The 24,855-nt window shown below is 32.2% G+C and overlaps 1 protein-coding gene across 4 annotated transcripts in view; it reads right to left on the bottom strand.

Moving 5' to 3' along the window:
• The window catches only part of LOC139515451 (stabilin-2-like), a 62,019-nt gene that overhangs the window by 3,096 nt on the left and 34,068 nt on the right, over window positions 1–24,855 (bottom strand). For 2 of the 4 annotated variants that reach the window (XM_071305022.1, XM_071305029.1), the window contains 17 exons: window positions 23,498–23,609; window positions 20,959–21,148; window positions 20,432–20,693; window positions 19,536–19,631; window positions 18,630–18,773; window positions 18,123–18,265; window positions 16,123–16,240; window positions 15,674–15,772; window positions 13,160–13,255; window positions 12,431–12,601; window positions 11,714–11,842; window positions 5,789–5,917; window positions 3,503–3,655; window positions 2,923–2,965; window positions 1,639–1,785; window positions 876–1,054; window positions 203–268 (listed from right to left, as the gene is read on the bottom strand). In XM_071305022.1, the coding sequence (XP_071161123.1) occupies window positions 203–268; window positions 876–1,054; window positions 1,639–1,785; window positions 2,923–2,965; window positions 3,503–3,655; window positions 5,789–5,917; window positions 11,714–11,842; window positions 12,431–12,601; window positions 13,160–13,255; window positions 15,674–15,772; window positions 16,123–16,240; window positions 18,123–18,265; window positions 18,630–18,773; window positions 19,536–19,631; window positions 20,432–20,693; window positions 20,959–21,148; window positions 23,498–23,609 (2,277 nt within the window). The remainder of the gene's footprint in view (window positions 1–202; window positions 269–875; window positions 1,055–1,638; window positions 1,786–2,922; window positions 2,966–3,502; window positions 3,656–5,788; window positions 5,918–11,713; window positions 11,843–12,430; window positions 12,602–13,159; window positions 13,256–15,673; window positions 15,773–16,122; window positions 16,241–18,122; window positions 18,266–18,629; window positions 18,774–19,535; window positions 19,632–20,431; window positions 20,694–20,958; window positions 21,149–23,497; window positions 23,610–24,855) is intronic. The other 2 variants (XM_071305035.1, XM_071305041.1) reach the window with 1 other exon arrangement.

Here is a 24,855-nt window from a genome sequence, read left to right as displayed (position 1 = left end):
CGAGATTAAAACTCTTCTCAGAACACTAAATAATATCATGGCAGCCAGTTTAAATAGTGAAGAAAGCAGGGGTACCCAGGGAGAACCACTGACATGTGGTGTGAAAATTACTGATCCAAATCAATTAAAATAAAAAATGCAATGGACTACAGGTAATAGGTTTACATGACCTGTTATTTTTCCAAGAAAATATTATCCTTACCTGTGTACAAACTTGTCCATTGCCTTGAAATCCCTCATTACAGCTACAGTTTCTGCCATATCCTTCCTATAATTAAATTATGTTTGGATGATTCTTTGAATTAAACTTGTTTATGATTCTTTGATGTAACAAGCAAGTCTGATGTTACCATGGAATGTATTATAGAGGGCGTAAACCCGTAAAGGGAGGTATCTGCACGGAAGAACGCGAAATAAAATTGCCATTTCACAAGAACAAACAATTAAAAATGTCTTGCACGATGATCTTTGTACTGATTTCATGAAACACGGTGAATAACGAACCTTTATCACGGCTGCACGTGAAATAAAAATTGCAAAACATGTTGCACAAAAATAACCCTTTACCACCCTCATTATAAGAACAGCTCTATTAAACTTTCAATGTCACAAGATGTAACCATACATAGAATGTTCAGGAAATCATATAAAATTTGTGATGTTGATCAGAAATGATAATATCTGTCAGCAATCATATCTGCTGTGGATCGTTAAACTATGTTATGTTACTTCATGTAACAAAGTCCCTACAAGCACTTGACACCACCAAACACAATATAGTCCAACTAGTAATAAATATGACAGCCAACAATGTCTTCATCACATGGTTTCTGTCCTTGTAATCAATCTTGAAACAGTTTGAACTTTATACTTACTATAAATATACATTGAGCATTATTATGACAGCCACCATTGTCCTGGTCACATGGGTTCTGACATTGTGACCCATCTCCCACCAATCCAGTAAAACAAGTGCAGATAACTCTTCCACTCTGGGCTACCTCACATGTAGCGTTTGGACTACAGCCTCCATTGTTGTAAAGACATGATAAACCTTTAGAGACAAAACAATCCATGTTATATCCATGTATAAGGTGGATAAAACATAAAAAAAAAAAAATACCAAAAATTATATGGAATATTAGTTAATCATTTGCATGTTATAAGGTCAAGTTTATTCAAAGGCTATCTGGGAATTGAGAAAAAAATTGTATCTAAAAGAAAATTTAAATTCCTGATTTTGCATACAAATGTATAGAAAATTTGTACTTTGTTATAAATTTGAGTCCTTGGTTTACCTATACCCATGAAAATTTGTATCCAACGAATAATAATGAATCCATAGTAAACATACTTACTCCAAGCTTGAAGGGTTCCATTAACATTCCTATATTTTCATAGTAAACATACTTACTCCAAGCTTGAAGGGTTCCATTAACATTCCTATATTTCCATAGTAAACATACTTACTCCAAGCTTGAAGGGTTCCATTAACATTCCTATATTTCCATAGTAAACATACTTACTCCAAGCTTGAAGGGTTCCATTAACATTCCTATATTTCCATAGTAAACATACTTACTCCAAGCTTGAAGGGTGCCATTAACATTCCTATATTCCCATAGTAAACATACTTACTCCAAGCTTGAAGGGTTCCATTAACATTCCTATATTCACATGATGTTCCATTAAATCCTGATTTGCATAAACAAACTCCTGTACCATTGATACCATTGTGACAAACTCCATTATTATTACATGGGAACTCTGCTCCACCAGGACACTCTATAACAGAATTTAGATAACAATTGAGTATGGACAGTCCCATCAGACAGAGCTACATGGTATGTACCTAGATTTAAAGTAACACTGATTGTGTCTATAATCAGACATGATAATTTTTTTTATAGATCAGTTTAAAAAATAATGTATCCAGACTTATATATATCCAATCTTGTTAGTCAGACGTGAGTTCAAGCTACTTAATTTTTTTAGGCAAAAACAAGAATGTGTCCAAAGTACACCAATGCCCCACTCGAACTATCATTTTTAATGTTCAGTGGACCATGAAATTGAGGTCAAAAATCTAATTTGGCATAACAATTGGAAAGATCATATCATAGAGAATATTTGTATTGAGTTTAAAGTTGATTCGACTTCAATTTCATCAAAAAATACCTTGACCAAAAACTTTAACCTGAAGCTTGCACTATCATTTTCTATGTTCAGTGGACTGTGAAATTAGGGTAAAACAAGAATGTGTCCATAGTACACTAATGCCCCACTCGGACTATCATTTCCATGTTCAGTGGATCCTGAAATTGGGGTCATAACTTTAATTTGGAATTAAAATTAGAAAAATCATACCATAGGGAACATGTGTACTAAATTTCAAGTCAATGTGACTTCAACTTCATTAAAAACTACCTTGACCAAAAACTTTAACCTGAAGCAGGACAGACAACGAACGGATGGATGAAAGAACAGACCCACAGACCAGAAAACATAATGCCCCTCTACTATTATAGGTGGGGCATAAAAATTGTGAGAAAGGAATTTTGATGTAATGTAATTGAAATATCCTTTTGGTCAAGGCTGTTGCTCATATTCAGGTTTTATTAAATTATACATAATATGACAATTTTTTGGGCAAATATTAAGATTCCGACGACATGTTTTAAACATTGCAGGGAAATAGCAAAAACTTTTCTGCAATAAGCTGGTTAGACTATATCATATGATTTACTTATTATATAAAATAACATAGCTTTGTAAGTTTAACTGAGTTCTAACTTCTACTTTTTTTGAGCATATGAGGTCTCAGAATCCATTCATTTCATTATATTACATTCAATAATTTAGGAATACAGATGTAAATGTTTTATTTGCAATTAAAGTTAAGGAAGTTTTTTATACACTGACCTTGACAATTTGGACCAAAGTATCCATGACAACACTCTGGAACCTGTTAAAATTGTAAATAAATATATTTTAAAAATAAGTTTATAGTAGTTACATTACAAGCTTCTTTTTATTTTTGAGAGTTCAATATTTGAAAAAAAATGGCTCACATAAGAAAATAAAAGTAAAGATGATGTTTTTATTGTATGAATATAGTGATTATCAATCTAAATTATGCTTTATTTTTTCAATGCATTTTTAACTTGCTTAAATGTAGCTCTCTCTTTATTTTTAATTTGGTTTAATGGAAGAAATTACAATGAAGTAAGATTTTTATACACTACAATACTTACTGTTGACCAATTTTGGTGAGTTTTGTAGGTACAAGTGAACCACTAATTTAAATGTACAACGAATCACAAATTTTCCATAGGGTTTGTATGCAAAGATTGGCAAAATGACAAAGAAATCAAATATCCACGGCAGGAAATTGCAAATTTTCCTCAATCCACGAAAATTAATACCCACGAAAATAAATGAATCCACAGTAGTGTCAATTCACATTAACCAGCAGCAGTGATATATTGTACAGTTAACTTACCAATGTTCTTTGTTCACATAATCCACGACAACCTTTACGTGAGTATCCATCATGGTAAGGATAGTAACAATCTTTAATAAGGTCATTCTTATCTACCTGCTGATAACCTTCTGGACATGAATAGTACCCTATAGAACATGCTTTACATGGACCCTAAAACATAAGTTATAAATAAATTGAAGAATTATCTGATAAAAAAATTCAACAAAAGTGATGTTTCTTGAATCTTCACATATTAGGTTAAACATTATATCATCCTAATTTTAAAACAATAAAATGAAAACCGAACTATTCTTGCAATATCATGGTTCAAATAAAGGATATTAATACCTTATATAGATAGAGGAAGATACGGTGTGAGAGCCAATGAGACAACTCCCATACAGAAATTGCTAACAAAAGCACATAAGTTTCACATGTGAAGCACATGAGATACAAGTAAGAATTGTATGCAAATCAGGTTGCTCATATGTGCAGTTTGGTAGTTCATATGTGCCCACAAAAATCTAACATAATGCTCACATGTGCAATTCAAACCTCAGGTGAGCTTTTATCATCCATGTTAGTTTTATGTTAGTTTTGTACTTTGAAAAGTTTTTCCATTCTTCTAACCATTCAAAACTAACCTACATCATTGCTCATATGAGCTTTTTCAAAATGACATGCCCAGTCATGTACTTCCTGTAAATTCAAATTCATGAAAAGCATGCAATAAATGGAGGTAGATGGATATGGAAAATGTTAAGTCCTATATTGTGCTATTTGAAGAAAGGCATTGTTGAAATCTGATAAAACCAGTGTGGCTGTGGTTAATTATTTGTAAGTTATCATTTCTATTTCATTATTTTCATTTTTGTGTCAGATTTTGAAATATATTACAATTTTAAGTCCTTTATGGGAATATATATACAGGTTGCTTCAAAATAAGTACTACATGTATAAAGATTTTTCCTTTTTAAACTTTTTAAAATACAGTACTTATTAATCAAAGACATTCATTGTGTACTAAACTTGCAAGTCCCTCTATTAGTTTTATAATGTAATGTTATGTTTTTAGTCATGATCATCATTATTGTTTAAATAAAAAAAAAAAAAATGATATGAAAATCATAATTAACTGACAATAATTAAAGAATAACTCTTTTAACATGATGTATCAGTTATTTTATTTTCAACTGAATTATTTAAGATTTTAATTTAAATTTGAAAAATATTCCTTTTTTAAAGCAGCCATTTTGTTTTGGTCAACTATAATATTCACGTGTGCAACATTTGAGCAACTGCTCATATGAGCAATCTAATAAAATGCACATGTGAAACAAAAGCTCATATGAGCAGTTGCACGTGAGGTTTTTAACATGCAAATTAGGTTAGTTTCATATGTGCAATTTTTTTGGCTCACAAAATGCTCACCTAATTTGCATGTTAAAAAACTCGTGTGCAATCATGTTAGTTTCTAACGTGAGCATCTTATGTGCAACTTATGTGCAACATGTTAGCACTTTTTGGTAAGGGCTCTCCTTCAAAGCAACAATTTAGAAAAGTAAACCATTATGAGTCAAGGTACAGCCTTCAACACGGAGCCTTGGCTCAAACCGAACAGCAAGCTATAAAAGGCTTCAAAATTTACTAGTGTAAAACCATTCAAATGGGAAAACCAACGGTCTAATCTATATGAAAAAGAATCTCTAGATTTCCAATATGGTTTCTGTCGCATTTTAAAATTATAATACATTTAATTTCAAAATTTATCATATATATAATATTTAGTCATTACCATCATATGTTTGTTCATGACTTACATATATCAGATCATTCCTATGACAAAAAACAAGTTTATGCCTAAGTGTAAATAAATGTGTAGTAATATTTAAGAATTGAATGCTTCTTTTTGAAACTTTATTGGGGTGTAAAAGCGTTGACCGAAGTACATTTTGTATAAAGCGCGGAAGCGCTTCATTCTAAAAATGTGCGCACGGTCAACGCTTTCACAACCCTATGAAGTTACAAAAAGAAGCATTCGATACTTATACATGTAATTACATTTTTTAGCTAGGATCATGAATACACAATTTACATCAAGTTTTTATTTAATTTACCTGTGCAATTTATTATGGGACTTCAAGTCATCATGAATGATAAGTTTTATTGTGTAATGCAACTGCTTAAGGAATAACACCTGGTGTGCAGTTAGCCAATCAGAATAACGTATTACAATGAAACATACATCTTATGTAATTATTAGAAATTAAAAGTTCATCATAACTGTACACCTTACAAACTTACAAAGACAGTGTTTACTTGAGTTATATTACACTGATGCAGTATAGGTGACAGAAGACCATCAATACCATGGACCACACCTCCTGCTGTTAACATGTTCGGTGCTGATATCAAAATATTATTCACGTAGACCTGCAATATATGAAAAATGATAATTTCATAACGATTTTAAAGGAGGATTCATTGTTCTCTTTTTCTTTCTCTCAAAAATATGTTGTAAAAGTTCTGACTCAATTTCAGATTCTCTTTAGCTGTTAGTATTCATTAGTAATGTATCAGTATTCTCTGACTGAATAATTCTTAGCAATAATTAAGTTAATAAGATTCATTCTGATTAGAGTTTGGTTTCACAACCATGCAAGGGATTTATATCCAGTCAAGGTCGTTAAACACTTCCATCATCACAATTGCAACACTTGCTTGTTTGACAAAACTATGATAGCTTACACAGAGAAATTTCACTCATATCAATTTCAAGTGCATTTAAATTCATTTGAATTTCACCTCAAACGAGCTTATACAACCTTATACAAATTTTACACAAATTTCATATGAAATTCAGGTAAGCAAATTTTGCCTGTTTATATGAAATGTTATAAATTTAAGAAATTTTGGTCAACTTAAAAACTTTGACCAGAAAAAATTTAAAGAAATCCTTTTTCCATTATTTACAAAATCATGCCACAAATATACAAATTAGATGCATCCTATCCTAATCATTAAAATTGTCCTTTTCTATATGGTCATTTGAGAGGCATTTATAATACATATTCTTGTTACCGTTTCAGAGAAGCAGAAACATTCAATTAACATTGTCAATAACATAAAACTTAAAATAAATAAGTTAAATCTTTTATTAAGGTTGCGATTGTCTTTAAGGCTAAATCTATCACCTATGAAAAAAAACTAGAGGCTCTAAAGAGCCTGTGTCGCTCACCTTGGTCTATGTGAATATTAAACAATGGACACAGATGGATTCATGACAAAATTGTGTTTTGGTGATGGTGATGTGTTTGTAGATCTTCCTTTACTAAACATTCTTGCTGCTTACAATTATCTCTATCTATAACAGTACTTTCTGTGGAAAATGTTATTGAAAATCTTCAAATTTTAAGAAAATTGTTAAAAATTGACTATGAAGGGCAATAACTCCTTAGGGGGTCAATTGACCATTTTGGTCATACTGACTTATTTTTAGTTCTTGCTTTGCTGTACATTATTGCTGTTTACAGTTTATCTCTATCTATAATAATATTCAAGATAATAACAAAAAAACAGCAAAATTTCCTCAAAATTACTAATTCAGGGGCAGCAACCTAACAACCGATTATCCGATTCATCTGAAAATTCCAGGGCAGATAGATCGTGACCTGATCCACAATTTTACTCCCTGTCAGATTTGCTCTTAATGCTTTGGTTTTTGAGTTATAAGCCAAAAACTGCATTTTACCCCCATGTTCTATTTTTAGCCATGGCAGCCATCTTGGTTTGTTGGCCAAGTTACCGGACACATGTTTTTAACTAGATACCCCAATGATGATTATGGCTAAGTTTGGTTAAATTTGGCCCAGTAGTTTCAGAGGAGAAGATTTTTGTAAAAGATTACTAAGATTTACGAAAAATGGTTAAAAATTGACTATAAAGGGCAATTACTCCTAAAGTGGTCAACTGACCATTTTGGTCATGAGACTTATTTGTAGATCTTACTTTGCTGAACATTATTGCTGTTTACAGTTTATCTCTATCTATAATAATATTCAAGATAATAACCAAAAACAGCAAAATTTCCTCAAAATTACTAATTCAGGGGCAGCAACCTAACAACCGATTATCCGATTCATCTGAAAATTCCAGGGCAGATAGATCGTGACCTGATCAACAATTTTACTTCCTGTCAGATTTGCTCTTAATGCTTTGGTGTTTGAGTTATAAGCCAAAAACTGCATTTTACCCCCATGTTCTATTTTTAGCCATGGCGGCCATCTTGGTTTGTTGGCCGAGTTACCGGACGCATGTTTTTAACTAGATACCCCAATGATGATTATGGCTAAGTTTGGTTAAATTTGGCCCAGTAGTTTCAGAGGAGAAGATTTTTGTAAAAGATTACTAAGATTTACGAAAAATGGTTAAAAATTGACTATAAAGGGCAATAACTCCTAAAGTGGTCAACTGACCATTTTAGTCATGTTGACTTATTTGTAGATCTTACTTTGTTGAACATTATTGCTGTTTACAGTTTATCTCTATCTATAATAATATTCAAGATAATAACCAAAAACAGCAAAATTTCCTTAAAATTACCATTTCAGGGGCAGCAACCCAACAACGAAATGTCCGATTCATCTGAAAATTTCAGGGCAGATAGATCTTGACCTGATGAACAATTTTACTACGATGTCAGATTTGCTCTAAATGCTTTGGTTTTTGAGTTATAAGCCAAAAACTGCATTTTACCCCTATGTTCTATTTTTAGCCATGGCGGCCATCTTGGTTGGTTGGGAGGGTCACCAGACACATTTTTTAAACTAGATACCCCAATGATGATTATGGCTAAGTTTGGTTAAATTTGGCCAAGTAGTTTCAGAGGAGAAGATTTTTCTAAAAGATTACTAAGATTTACGAAAAAATGGTTAAAAATTGACTATAAAGGGCAATAACTCCTAAAGTGGTCAACTGACCATTTTGGTCATGATGACTTATTTGTAGATCTTACTTTGCTGAACATTATTGCTGTTTACAGTTTATCTCTATCTATAATAATATTCAAGATAATAACCAACCAGGTGCTCCGCAGGGCGCAGCTTTATACGACCGCAGAGGTCGAACCCTGAACAGTTGGGGCAAGTATGGACAAAACATTCAAGCATGATACAGCTCTGAATTTGGATTGTGATCAAATTTTTGACATTACATGGTTTTTTTTTACACAAAACAAATGCCAAGATTTTACAAATCAATTAAAGATTTCTTCTTCAAACTTTTTAAATCTAAAATTAAATAGTTGACACAGCATAGGTTTCTGACACAGAATGAATGTGGTCTAATGAACTTAAAAGGTTTTTTTTGCCTTTGAGCAAATCACTATGCTGTTGAATATTAATCCTCTCAAAAAAATGTTTGAAGAAATTTTCTTTTTATTTATGAAATCTGAAATGAGAAAAATTTAACCCCCCCCCCCCCCCCTTTTTTTCACATCCCCGTTTCCCTTTTTCAAAACTGATATCAATTCAAATTTCTAATGGAGTTTGCAACAATAACTACTCATTTAAATACATCATAAAATATTAAGATGTAAAAAAACTGCTTGTTATCACTGAATGGTAAAGATTATTTAAATTTATCAGTTGGTAGTAAAAAGTGTATATACATTGTATATTGTATATAACAAAGATTTAAGTTGATTCTGGACAAAGAAAGATAACTTCAATTAAAAAAAAATTCTTGCTATTGCACAAATAGGATATTTCTTGCTTACTATTCTGGACAAAGAAAGATAACTCTAATTAAAAAAAAAATTGCTATTTCACAATATTGTGCAATTAGATATTTCTTGCCATTGCACAATACTGTGCAATTGAAAAGACTTGCTATTGCACAATACTTAATATAATAATTTTAGATCCTGATTTGGACCAACTTGAAAACTGGGCCCATAATCAAAAATCTAAGTACATGTTTAGATTCAGCATATCAAAGAGGCCCAAGAATTCAATTTTTGTTAAAATCAAACTTAGTTTAATTTTGGACCCTTTGGACTTTAATGTAGAATTTGAAATTTGAAAACAGGACCAAAAATGAAGAATCTACATACACAGTTAGATTTGGCATATCAAAGAACCCCAAGGATTCAATTTTTGATGAAATCAAACAAAGTTTAATTTTGGACCCTTTGGACCTTAATGTAGACCAATTTGAAAACTGGACCAAAAAAACTTCAATAATCAAGAATCTAAGTACATTTTTAGATTCAACATATCAAAGAACCCAACCGATTCAATTCAATTTTGATGAAATCAAACAAAGTTTAATTTTGGACCCTTTGGGCCCCTTTTTCCTAAACTATTGGGACCAAAACTCCCAAAATCAATACCAACCTTCCTTTTATGGTCATAAGCCTTGTGTTTAAATTTCATAGATTTGTATTTGCTTATACTAACATTATAGTGCGAAAACCAAGAAAAATGCTTATTTGGGTCCCTTTTTGGCCCCTAATTCCTAATCTGTTGGGTCCTAAACTCCCAAAATAAATACCAACCTTCCTTTTGTGGTCATAAACATTGTGTTTAAATTTCATAGATTTCCATTTACTTAACCTAAGGTTATTGTGCAAAAACCAAGAAAAATGCTTATTTGGGCCCTTTATTGGCCCCTTATTCCTAAACTATTGAAACCAAAACTCCCAAAATCAATCCCAATCTTTCTTTTGTGGTCATAAACCTTGTGTCAAAATTTCATAGATTTCTATTAACTTAAACTAAAGTTATGGTGCGAAAACCAAGAAAATGCTTATTTGGGCCCTTTTTGGCCCCTTATTCTTAAAATGTTGGGACCAAAACTCCCAAAATCAATACCAACCTTCCTTTTATGGTCATAAACCTTGTGTTAAAATTTCATAGATTTCTATTCACTTTTACTAAAGTTAGAGTGCGAAAACTAAAAGTATTCGGACGCCGGACGACGACGACGACGACGACGACGACGACGACGCAGACGCCAACGTGATAGCAATATACGACGAAAATTTTTTCAAAATTTGCGGTCGTATAAAAACAGCAAAATTTCCCTAAAATTACCATTTCAGGGGCAGCAACCCAACAACGGAATGTCTGATTCATCTGAAAATTTCAGGGCAGATAGATCTTGACCTAATGAACAATTTTACTACGATGTCAGATTTGCTCTAAATGCTTTGGTTTTTGAGTTATAAGCCAAAAACTGCATTTTACCCCTATGTTCTATTTTTAGCCATGGCGGCCATCTTGGTTGGTTGGGAGGGTCACCAGACACATTTTTTAAACTAGATACCCCAATGATGATTATGGCCAAGTTTGGTTAAATTTGGCTAAGTAGTTTCAGAGGAGAAGATTTTTCTAAAAGATTACTAAGATTTACGAAAAATGGTTAAAAATTGACTATAAAGGGCAATAACTCCTAAAGTGGTCAACTGACCATTTTAGTCATGTTGACTTATTTGTAGATCTTACTTTGTTGAACATTATTGCTGTTTACAGTTTATCTCTATCTATAATAATATTCAAGATAATAACCAAAAACAGCAAAATTTCCTTAAAATTACCATTTCAGGGGCAGCAACCCAACAACAAAATGTCCGATTCATCTGAAAATTTCAGGGCAGATAGAACTTGACCTGATGAACAATTTTACCCCATGTCAGTTTTGCTTTTAATGCTTTGGTTTTTGAGTTATAAGCCAAAAACTGCATTTTACCCCTATGTTCTATTTTTAGCTGTGGCGGCCATCTTGGTTGGTTGACCGGGTCATCGGACAAATTTTTTAAACTAGATACCCCAATGATGATTGTGGCCAAGTTTGGTTAAATTTGGCCCAGTAGTTTCAGAGGAGAAGATTTTTGTAAAAGTTAACGACGCAGGACGTCGGACGACAGACGACGGACGACGGACGCCAAGTGATGAGAAAAGCTCACTTGGCCCTTCGGGCCAGGTGAGCTAAAAATTTAGTAAATTTTTTACATTTTGATACAAATTTGTGGCTCTGAGAGTAATTCACTTCCACTTAAGATTTTGTAAATTTGCTAGATCTTAGATGTTGATATGATTGAATGGAAAGCCTTGAGAATTATTACTATGCAATAAATTATTGCTGAAAAGAAATGCATATTTGGTTGGTTGTTTATGAAGTAAATAAAGGTGTTATGCCTACTGCAAGTGGGTACTATGATTACTATACCTTGCTACCTATTCTGGTAAACTTTAATTGCTGAGTGGTGCCTAGTACAGTAGGTATTGTTTCTCCGTCTTCAAATGAGCTCAACAATCGTATTCTTGGTAACATATAAAACTTCAGGTACCTTGATTGCTAAAAAATACTTTAATTTGAATGCCAAAAATAATTCCAATGAAAAAAATAAAGTTCATGTGTACTGTACCCAGTGTCTGTAAATGTATGTTAGTATGCACTGCATGTATATACAATTAACAGCCATTTTCCAAAATAGATTAGATTTCAGTATTCCTTTAAAAAAAACGTCACAGGCAGTGCAAAATCTGTTTTTTAACTGCATGTTTAGAGGTACACGCAATATACTTATAACTGAAATTCAATATCCAAACAAAATGCTGAGACTTCAGGCTCAAATACTATTTATTATAAAAACACAAGGTTCAATGTCCATTTGTTGTTGTCCATTTGTTTGGTGTGTTTGAGCTTTTGATTTTGCCATTTTTCCCGTTCTGAATTTTTCTCGGAGTTTAGTATTTTTGTGATTTATTTTTTTCTTCCATTGTTGTCAGTTCTGAGGCATCAGTATTATTTTCCTTTCTGAGTTCTGAGAAAACAACAGTGCCGGCTGGTTTGTGATTACTACAAAATATATGTTATGTTCCACCATTGCTGAGTTCTGAGAATAGGCAACAGCAGTATTCACCAGTAGTAGGTCATACTTACTACAAAAGAAATGTTATGTCCAACCATTGCTGAGTTAGTAGGTACCAATAGGGTATACTGGTTCATACTTACTACAAAAGAAATGTTATGTCCAACCATTGCTGAGTTCGTAGGTACCAATAGGGTATACTGGTTCATATTTAGCATAATGTTATCTAGTATGCCTCTCATCTGAAAAAAACCACCCAAACTTTATAAAGTTTTTCTTTGTATTATACATATTATTTAATAAAGCACACCTGGTTTATTTGAAAACCCTTAAAATTTAAGAATTAAGTATAATGAATTAGGTAAAATACACTTTATATAAGATACCCTAAGGATCATTCAGTTCAAGTTTGGTTTAAATTAGTCCAGTGGCTTCAGGAAAAGATTTTTAAAAGGTTTTTGATGACCTAGAGACGATAAACAACGACAAACGCCAATTGATGGCAACAGTTCACATAGCCCAAATAATCAAAACAATAATGCAGGACAGACAAGTCATTCTCTTAATCTTATAAAAAAGACATGCTCGGTTACACTGAGTCATCCTTTGTTTCTTTAGGAACACATACATATTTCAATTCAGTCAACCTCTATTTCTTATGTGAACTCTGAGAACCAAGAGCCACTTTTTTACATAAATCCTACAAAAAATAATTATCTTTCTGAATTTTAACGAACAAAATTGTTAAAAATGACAAGATATAAAGTTAATAACTGTATAAATTTGCATTCTATAATTACCTCTAACCAATCTCCAAATTGACTGTATTCTGAATGACTGTTGAAAAACTCATCTAACATTGGTGTATCAGAGGAAGGGAAAAAAGGTTCTAGTGCCTGTAAAAAATTCAAAATAAAAAACTTAATTCATTCACCATTTGTTCACATAGATTTATTAGCAGAAAAAATAGAAGAATATGTCCAGGGAAAGCTTATTCAAATTGGACAAGATTCTTTTTATACTCAGTGATGAATCTATTTACTGCAATAAAACATTGTCATTATTGTGAAAATATTAACCTTTAGCATTAACATGATAGTAAATGTAAAAATGTGTCAAAAAGCTATATCTATTTTTACAGCCTGTTATCAAAAGATAAAAAAAGGAGATGATGCCCACTTGCTGCATTTAACATTATAAAGGGACATAACTAGAGAACTACAGAAGTGACGCCATCCACATAACGAACTTGGTCTGTGTGATATAGAAATAAGCATTTTGTTCAAGTTTCATAACATTTTGTTGAGGCACACTAAAGTTAGAGAACAGAAACTATTTTTTGGAAGTACTTACTGGATATATGTCTGAACGGACAAGGGTAACACTTAATGTCCCTCCCCAGCTACACAGCAGGGATAGAAACATTGCAATCAATAAAAGCTAGTATTATACATGTAATACTTTTCGTAATTTAAAGGGAATTGATACTAAGAATGTTCTGTACCTTCTCCAGTTTCTATTGATGTGTAATTAAATACTTAACCATCAAGTGTAATCATGACTCTTATTCATTTTTTAAAATTATTTTTGCCTCTATCTGGTTCCTTACCGGAACTGTGCTAAACATTTATCTTAGATATAATATGAACATATTCATTGTACTGAACATTTTACCTTAGTTATGATATGAACATATCCATTGTACTGAACATTTTACCTTAGTTATGATATGAACATATCCACTGTACTGAACATTTTACCTTAGTCATGATATGAACATATCCACTGTACTGAACATTTTACCTTAGTTATGATATGAACATATCCACTGTACTGAACATTTTACCTTAGTTATGATATGAACATATTCCACTGTACTGAACATTTTACCTTAGTTATGATATGAACATATCCACTGTACTGAACATTTTACCTTAGTTATGATATGAACATATTCCACTGTACTGAACATTTTACCTTAGTTATGATATGAACATATCCACTGTACTGAACATCTTACCTTAGTTATGATATGAACATATTCCACTGTATTGAACATTTTACCTTAGTTATGATATGAACATATCCACTGTACTGAACATTTACCTTAGATATAATATGAACATATTCCACTGTACTGGACATTTTACCTTAGTTATGATATGAACATATCCATTGTACTGAACATTTTACCTTAGTTATGATATGAACATATCCACTGTACTGAACATTTTACCCTAGTTATGATATGAACATATCCACTGTACTGAACATTTTACCTTAGTTATGATATGAACATATTCCACTGTACTGAACATTTTACCTTAGTTATGATATGAACATATCCACTGTACTGAACATTTTACCTTAGTTATGATATGAACATATTCCACTGTACTGAACATTTTACCTTAGTTTTGATATGAACATATCCACTGTACTGAACATCTTACCTTAGTTATGATATGAACATAACCACTGTACTGAACATTTTACCTTAGTTATAATATGAACATATCCACTGTACTGAATATTTTACCGTAGTTATGATATGAACATATCCACTGTACTGAACATTTTACCTTAGATATAATATGAACATATTCCACTGCACTGAACATTTTACCTTAGTTATGATATGAACATATCCATTGTACTGAACATTTTACCTTAGTTATGATATGAACATATCCATTGTACTGAACATTTTACCTTAGTTATAATATGAACATATCCACTGTACTGAACATTTTACCTTAGTAATGATATGAACATATCCACTGTACTGAACATTTTACCTTAGTTATGATATGAACATATCCACTGTACTGAACATTTTACCTTAGTAATGATATGAACATATCCATTGTACTGAACATTTTACCTTAGTTATGATATGAACATATCCACTGTACTGAACATTTTACCTTAATTATGATATGAACATATCCACTGCACTGAACATTTTACCTTAGTTATGATATGAACATATCCATTGTACTGAACATTTTACCTTAGTTATGATATGAACATATCCACTGTACTGAACATTTTACCTTAGTTATGATATGAACATATCCACTGTACTGAACATTTTACCTTAGTTATGATATGAACATATCCACTGTACTGAACATTTTACCTTAGTTATGATATGAACATATCCACTGTACTGAACATTTTACCTTAGTTATGATATGAACATATCCACTGTACTGAACATTTTACCTTAGTTATGATATGAACATATCCACTGTACTGAACATTTTACCTTAGTTATGATATGAACATATCCACTGTACTGAACATTTTACCTTAGTTATGATATGAACATATCCATTGACAGCTGGTATATCTTGATCCAAAAAACCAGATAATATTTTTGTGTCTTCATATGCTCCAACAAAAGATTCCTATAGTATAATATAAATTGTGTAAAAGTTTAATATCACCACAGAATACTACTGTTGGTTTTCTATAAAATAACATTTCTATTACTTTTTGACAAAATGACAAAAATGCATATTTTCACAACCATGATAATACATACTGTACTATGTGTGAACAATTCCTTTTTCCTTATTAGAGAACTTTATAAAATAAATCTACTATCCAAAAATATAATGTCATTAACAATTAACAAGATCACTTGTATGTATATTTTATATTCTTCTGCTCCCTTTTGTTTCTTACATTCTTAAAGTTAAATGCATTAAAAAGAAGTCTCTAATATATGGTTACTTTTTGCTAATTTTTGACTTACATTATTAAAGTTGAATACACTAAGTGAGAATCCATCATATAACGTCTCCATTCTTATATGTGTTTTCTGATATGATAACAACATATTTATACTGTACAACCCAGGCAAAGTGTGGAATCTACAAAAGTCATAAAGTACATTATATTTCCTATTTAAAATATCATCATAGTCCTACTTTTATAAAGCAAGTTTCATCTTAATTAAGCAAAGGAAAGTTAAGATTCCATCGGGAAAGATTTTTTTGGATCACATATTTTCAGGCAATAGGACAAAAAGAATTTCAGGATGTATGACTTATTAATTATAAATGCATTATGTATATCAAATTATTCATGGATACATGTGTACTGTATTGTCTTACTTAAAAGAGTTTTCTGTACTGTACCTTTTTTGCGGTAGAGATGTACTCTCAAAAGAAATCAATACTCAAAGAATTACAATAATAATTGAATAGTAATCTTATATGTTGCATCTTAGATTGACCTCCAAAAAAATGTAACTTGTAATTTAATAAAAAAAAAACCCATCAAGAATGTGTCCATTGTACGCTGATGCCCCACTTGCATTATCATTTTCCATGTTTAGTGGAATGTGAAATTGGGGTCAAAACTCATATTTGGCATTAAAATTAGAAAGATCATATCATAGGGAACATGTATACTAAGTTTCAAGTTGATTTGACTTAAACTTCATCAAAAACTACCTTGACCATAAACTTTAACCTAAAGCGGGACAAACGGACGAACAAACAAACCAACAAATGCACAAAACAGAAAACATAGTGCCCCTCCACTATTGAAGGTGGGGCATAAAAAAATAATCAATTAGTGGTTTAGCTAAAAATTAGAACTCATTACTCTTGGTCAAATAACAACAGAGTTTAATTGTTATATCATTCTGTTTTTAAGTTTTACTGAAAAATATCAGAGGTCAAGAAGTATTCACAGAACAAACCCAGAAGCGTCAATGAACCAACCATAAAGCATTCACTGAACCAACCCATAATTGTTAACTGAACTAACCCAGGAGTGTTCACTGAACCAATCCCGAAGTGTTTGCTGAACCAACCCTGAAGTATTCATTGGACCAACCTAGAAGCGTTCACCGAAAAAACCCAGAAGTGTCCACTGAACCAACCCAAAAGTGTTCACTGAGTCAGTCCAGAAGTGTTTACTGAACCAACTCAGAAGTGTTCAATGAATCAATCCAGAAGTGTTTACTAAACCAACTCAGAAGTGTTTACTGAACTAAGCCAGAGGTGTTCACTGAACCAACCCAGAAGTGTTCACTGAACCAACCCAGAAGTGTTCACTGAATCAGTCCAGAAGTGTTTACTGAACCAACCCAGAAGTGTTCACTGAACCAACTCAGAAGTGTTCATTGAACCAACCCAGAAGTGTTCACTGAATCAACCCAGAAGTGTTCACTGAACCAACCCAGAAGTGTTCACTGAACCAACCCAGAAGTGTTCACTGAACCAACCCAAAAGTGTTCACTGAATCAATCAAGAAGTGTTCACTGAATCAATCCAGAAGTGTTCACTGAATCAGTCCATACATATACACTGAACCAACCTAGAAGTGTTCACTGAATCAACCCAGAAGTGTTACTGAATCAATCCAGACGTATACACTAGATCAACTCAGATGTGTTCACTTAACCAACCCCGACGTATACACTGAACCAACCCAGAAGTGTTCACTGAATCAATCCAGAAAAGTTCACTGAATCAATCCATACATATACACTGAACCAACCTAGAAGTGTTAACTGAATCAACCCAGAAGTGTTACTGAATCAATCCAGAGGTTTACACTGAACCAACCCAGAAGTGTTCACTGAATCAACCCATAAGTGTTCAAGGAACCATTCAAAAATAATTATACTAACAAATTAAAAACACATATACAGAAAAATTCTTTCCCAAATTCATAACTTAGCTTGCCTGGTGTAAAAGGTTTTTCATTGACAAGATTATGTTTCTAATTTCTAATACTGACCTTATAAAATTTAAGATATTATCAGGTTTATCCCAATAACTGGATTCCATTCTTGAAATAACAAAATCCATAGCATTATCATTCGGAGCAAAAAATGTATAATTATCTGTTGTTGACAATAGGAGGTCTTCATTTCCTAGTTTCTGTAAAAAATATTGTACAATATAGATTCATAAAAAAAAATATGCTCAAGACAAAGATGATCTATATAGTGTATACCCCAACTTTTTTAAAGGGTTAAAAAATGACAGATAACATTGCTGACCAAATAAAACTAGACCAGTGAATGAAGTCACAAAAGGATACAGATTTCATCATACTGAAGTTAGTAAACTGATTATTTCCCCTTGTACATGCTGGATCAGGATTATATTAATTTATGCATGACCTTAGGTAGTGTTCTAAAAATGTGTTAAGTTTCATCAGTATCCAGGCATACCATTTGCAATACAATAGAAATAGCCATAAATATTTTCGTGCATTTTTTGGAAATACATTAGAAATTACCTGAAGAAATCCTAAAAGCTTTGAAAGTCTGGTGTCCTCCTCAATCACTTTGTATATTGTAGGGATACATACATATCCATTCCCTACGTATCCCATCATACATGTACATGTATGGTTACCTAAACCAACAGTGGTACAGTCTGCCTGTATAAAATAAAAAAAATATTATTTCTTATAATTATAGTGGCATAGTAGGTTTGAATAAAACAAAACTAAGGTTTCCTGAACAAACAATGGTATATTCTGACTTAATATATCATCCACTTATAGTTACATTACCCAACAGTGGAATACAGACTGTCCGTATGATGTACATATATAAAAGATTATCATAACCAAAAGTGGTAGAGTGATTTTTATAATAAGGAATTATGATATGAGGATATTGTTTGGAACATATTTAATTGCATTCTATACAAATGTACATTCACCTTTTGAAAGGCATTTTATCTAATTGTTTATAAGTAATAAAACAGATTCATGATGAAATTTTATGAATATCTGATACATGTACATGTTCTTGCAAACTATCTGAAGTAACCTTTTCGCTGTTCTTTGACATGAATTCAAATATACAAGTGCTAAAAATAAGATTTTTCAAAAAGCCCTAATTTCAAAGTGGAAGTATGATTTTCTCAATAACTTATTCAATGTTAAATTGATTTAACTTCCTATAAATAAATCAAGATATTTGCTACTGAACAATGAGCAAAAACAGTCAAATATGTGCATTTCTTAGATCACTCCTTTTGTATCTTTCATAGCTTATAAATGCTTTAAATCATTCTTTTCATTTTTATTAGTACTTTTTACATGAAATTTTTGTACCCAGTCACACTTATTTCCATTACCAATTTTATTTGTTTCAAGAAGAGGTGATACATAATGTCATTATAAAATACTAACCTTTCTGTGACAGTTGCCTTTGTTTACAGTACAGGGATCATTGGGAACACAATAAGTACCATTCCCATGAAAATCTTTTATACATTCACATAGAGTCTGTGTAAATAAATTCATCATTAAAATTATTTGCCAAAGGATCCATGTAACTTATACATTTTTCTGTTTCATCATTACAAATAAGATGCCAGAGGGTCATTTTAACTTTTTAAATTTGTCCACGACCACCGTTTTTTTCTTCTGAAACAGCACTTATCTATATTTCTTGGATAAATCTAAGCGAGAAACATAAAAGTTTTTGTCAAGCCAAATTTTCTTCATATATTCTGGTATTTCAAGAAGGTGTAAACAAAATTTACAACAACTGTTTTTTTTTTCTCTTTTTAATGTATTGGATAAAGTGTCATGAATCAATACACTGTATCCAATATCCAGTATACCTGGGTAATGCATGTAGTATGGGATCATTTGAAAACAATTCATAAGTATTTGTTTGACTCGGTTATACACATTATAAAATTTTAAGTTATTGCACAAATATACTTATTTTCCATAGAAGATTACTTTATCCACATACATGCTCTTGCAATATGATATTCCATTTTAGGAATTAAATAATATTATTAGTCACCTGTATTTTTCAAATGGAGGCATTATTAATTAGTCAACTTTGGTAAAAATATACCTTTAGGCTCAAAAGAATTTATCAGGCAATTGCAATGTTACTGTCCTAATGTTGGCACCTAGAAGGCATTTATCATATTGTCCACTAAGTTCATTTTTGTAGTTAAAAATTAAAGGATATCAGACTACATAAGACAAGTAATGACAATAGTTCACTTGCAAATTTTGGCAAAGTGAGCAAACTAGAATGTGAATGTTATAGTTTACCGAAGTACCTGTGTATTTGTCCAATGTGGTTTGCATCGTCCATTTACATGACAATCTCTATGTGAGTTACACTGTGAACTACGATAACAAAAGTTCCCATCACCAACCCATCCAGCCTCACATTTACAGATGTTATCACCAGGTCCTGTCTTTATACACGTAGCTTGTAGATGGCATCCTCCACGGTCTGGAAGCTGACAGTTGTCTATTTCACTGCAGATCAGATCACTGTTGATATACTTTCCTTCATAACCTTGTTGACACTTGCATCTAAAAACACAATGACGTGGGTCGATTTAATGTATTGTAGTATAAGCTATTATACTTCTGCACCAATATGTGATTCTAATACAACAAAATGACAAACAGAAATTTAAGTATTTTGCCTTTTATATTGGCATCTATCAAAGAATACTCAAATGAAACAGATTTACAGAATTTTATGACTTTCTATTACACAACTTCATTATTTTTTTGTAATATAACATTTTATGTATTTCAACACAATTCTGTGTATTAGTAAAACTGAATCAACCTGTAAGAACTATCACAGTAGGCATTTAGATGACAAAATCCAGAAGAATATAATGTGGTCCAAAGTCTAGGGCGGCAGAACATTTGTTTCATGTCACAATTATCTCCCTTGAACAAATGGTTTTTACAGTATTTGCATGTTCCATCTCCATCTATTGTGTTCTTACATGTCCCCTTCTGACAGGTGCAAGCTAAACAAAATAAAAGAAAAGATAGTTTAGTTCACTTTTATGCATAATATTGTTGCAGAAATCTTCACAAAGCCAGCAAGGTTAAGTATAAAAGAAATTCATTTGAATGTCATTTCATTTGTATATGTATCAATCACTTGGATCTGTATCAAATGTCAATAATGAATTTTCACCAACTATATATAACCTATTTAATCTTCGGATGACAGAAACTAGACAACTTCTTTACAAAATTTTATGTTTTGTTGTTGCTTTGATTCCATGAGTGCAGTAATCTAAATAGTAAACACTGCAGAAATTTATCCCCAACTACATTTATTAAACTTCAAAAAGTATTACCTTAAAGTGTCAGTAGGGAAAGCATTTTCATATCTTTCAAATCAATAGTTACCTCTTGCCTACCTGCTTTTTATGCAATTGAAATTTCATGAAAATTTTCTGTAAGACCTTTTATACATTATTTCTGAAGATTGGTCCACACAAGTTTCAAAGGAGATGGTCAAAATGTTAAATAAGCAAACAGAAGACAAGCATATTGATGGCAACAGCTTACACTGACCCAGTTGGCGATTTGAACTAAACAATAAAAATCAGTTCCAGCATTTTTTCAACATTTTCAGATCAAAAAAGTTAAAAATGCTACCTCTCCCAAATTTCTTTTTTGAGAATTCTCTTGTCCACATTTTCTCTATCACATAGTTGGGATTTTTTTTTATTAAGACTCATCTCTAGTTTAAAAACAACCACTAGATATTTCAAACACATGACAAAATTACCATTTTTGCAAAGTATGATTTAATTCTATAAAATTTATTTCAGAGCCCCAAGCTAATTCAATATCTTCCCAACCCAGTCAGCACAGTTATTGCCTCATTTCAAATTGAAACATTTTCATCAGAAATACATATTGCATAGATAACTCAGCAATTTCGGAGTAAATTAAAAAATTTTAAATTTGATAACTGAACTCCTACTTCGAAATGAAGTTTAGAAAACCATTACAAAATAATGAGGAGCATAGTATAAAAGGTAATCCAAAATGGTGAATCAGTACATTAAACCTAGGACTAATACATTGAATCTAAGGCCAATTAAAATTAATTGCTAGATTTTCATCCCCGCCCGCCCCGATTTTTTTTATTTAACAAAAATACGATCTCCGGATTTTGGTCATGTCCGTTACAAGGAACCATCGATAATTTCGTTTCATTCGAAACTTCCTGTTTAAAATTTCTTTTTTGTATTTCTTCGCCGGAGTAATCCCATCGAAAATTATTAAGTCGAAATATTTTGCTGCTCTTTGATGACAACATCATCTACCGAGAATAGAGATTGATAACGAGAAGGGCATGAAATATTCGAGTTACGAGTAAAACGCCTTGTCCTTGAACGCAAATTGCGGTAGTCACCAGTAGTCACAAGTGAATAGAAAATCATGTTTTTTTCTTTATTTATACAATGACTTTATGTCAGGAAATTTGGACTGTGAATGATATCCAAAGCGCAAGAATCTTAGAACAAATTGGTACAAAAAACATGACTGGATTAAAGAAATTGACACAAGCACGAACTTGTTTGAATTATGACCGTATATTGGGAAAAAAAAGTCGACAAACACGCATTTTAATTTTAACAAGCCCTTCTTTTCACCCATGGCTTTTGTTTTTGTTGACAAACAGCAAACACCCTCTGATACTGTCCCTACCATCAATTTAGTCATTAAGCCACAACTAATTTTTTGGTTAAGTTCATGTTTTACATCATAATTTCTTTCAACACTGAGTTTACATTTTATTCTGTACTCGTAATACTTGTGTTGCATACAATTGTACCAAACATTTAATTGATTTTATGACGTCTACAAACCATTGCTTAGAAAGCAAAATAAATGTGGTGTAGGTATACTAGTAGTCTAACTGAAGACTGAAGAGAGCATTTCTCTTCTTTTTGATGTCTACTATAAATAGGTTTCTAAAGTGACAATTGCATATAATATAACAGTGGTTGCAAATCAGGGATTTTTATTTAAGAGTTTGAAAAATAGTGTAGGATTCCTTATACAGCATGTATATACATTATACAAGCTTGTTTCCCACTAGCATATACCCCGCGGTATGAAAAACTCATGACGAGGGTTTCATATAAAATAAAATTTAAAAAATAAAATCCTCCCATCCGCCCCATTTTTTTCAAAAATTTGGATGAAAATCTACTAATTAATTTTAGTTGGCCTAATTGTACCAGATTTAACCCTGGTTTACATTGTTTACCTACTATTCTACAATATAGGCTAATTCAAACTGTTTACGAAATGTTACAAGGGTAGCTTAGGTAACAATATTAACTTACTCTGATTACAGTACGGACCAAATTTATTAGGATCTTCACACTGGTTACATAGGGTACCAGTAAAGCCTGTATCACACATACATGTTCCATTACCATTGACTCCGTCCATACACTGTTAAAAATACAAGGACATAAATCAAATACTTATTTTCCCAATTATCCAACACTATTTCCTCAAACAATCATAGACAAAATCATACAAGTATTAACTAATTTCTTTTAATGTATTTCTTGTTGTTGTAATTCTATAAAGAGCTGTTTTAAAAAAGCTTCAAGCACTGACTCCTAAATTGCATAGAAAGAACACAAGTTTTAAATTAATGTAAAGTAGCAGGAAACATGATGCACTACCTACATAACATATATTTCAATACCAAATTATTTTTAAAATATCTCTAGATTATATACAAATTAGCTAATTAGTAACAAGAAAACTCGTTAGTAAAAGCTTGGTTTGAGACAGCCAATCTTACTATCAGTTGCCTGACATATCCCAATCTTGAACTTTTCCCAGTGATAGATTAAAAATATCTCTGTTTAAATCAATTATCAATGTCTGTGTTAGTTTTAATCCTTACTTTTTATATATAACTTAGAAACCGTCTCCTTAACTCAATTTATTCCTTCAGTACATCTATAGGTCCCACTAGAATGAATTGTTAAACATGGTTTGTTGATTACCTGAGAACATATTCTCGAACCCTTATGGGCTTCTAAACCTGTCAGTTACCTGTGTATGGATCAAGGTAGTTTGCAAAACAACTTAACTTACCTGCTTATTCCTGAGCATGAATTACTGAAGTCTGATAGACAACTTACCTGTCCTTTACCAGAGCATGGATTACAGAAGCCCCCAAATACGACTTACCTGACTTGAGCATGGATTACAAAAGCCTGCTAGACAACTTACCGCCCCCTTATTTTATGAGCATGGATTATAGAAGCCTGCAAGAAAACTTACCTCCCCTTCACCTGGTCATAGATTATGGAGGCCTGCAAGACAACTCACCTCCCCTTTACCTGGTCATAGATTATGGAAGCTTGCAAGACAACTCACCTCCCCTTTACCTAGTAGATTATGGAAGCCTGCAAGACAACTCACCTCCCCTTCACCTGGTCATAGATTATGGAAGCCTGCAAGACAACTCACCTCCCCTTTACCTGGTCATAGATTATGGAAGCCTGCAAGACAACTCACCTCCCCTTTACCTGGTCATAGATTATGGAAGCCTGCAAGAGAACTCACCTTCCCTTTACCTGGTCATAGATTATGGAAGCCTGCAAGACAACTAACCTCCCCTTCACCTGGTCATAGATTATGGAAGCCTGCAAGACAACTCACCTCCCCTTTACCTGGT

This window comes from Mytilus edulis, chromosome 1, assembly GCF_963676685.1.
Source record: "Mytilus edulis chromosome 1, xbMytEdul2.2, whole genome shotgun sequence".
In the NCBI taxonomy this organism is placed as follows: domain Eukaryota; kingdom Metazoa; phylum Mollusca; class Bivalvia; order Mytilida; family Mytilidae; genus Mytilus; species Mytilus edulis.
Note: the sequence above shows the minus strand (reverse complement) of the source record. Positions and strands in the feature narration are given on the sequence as shown.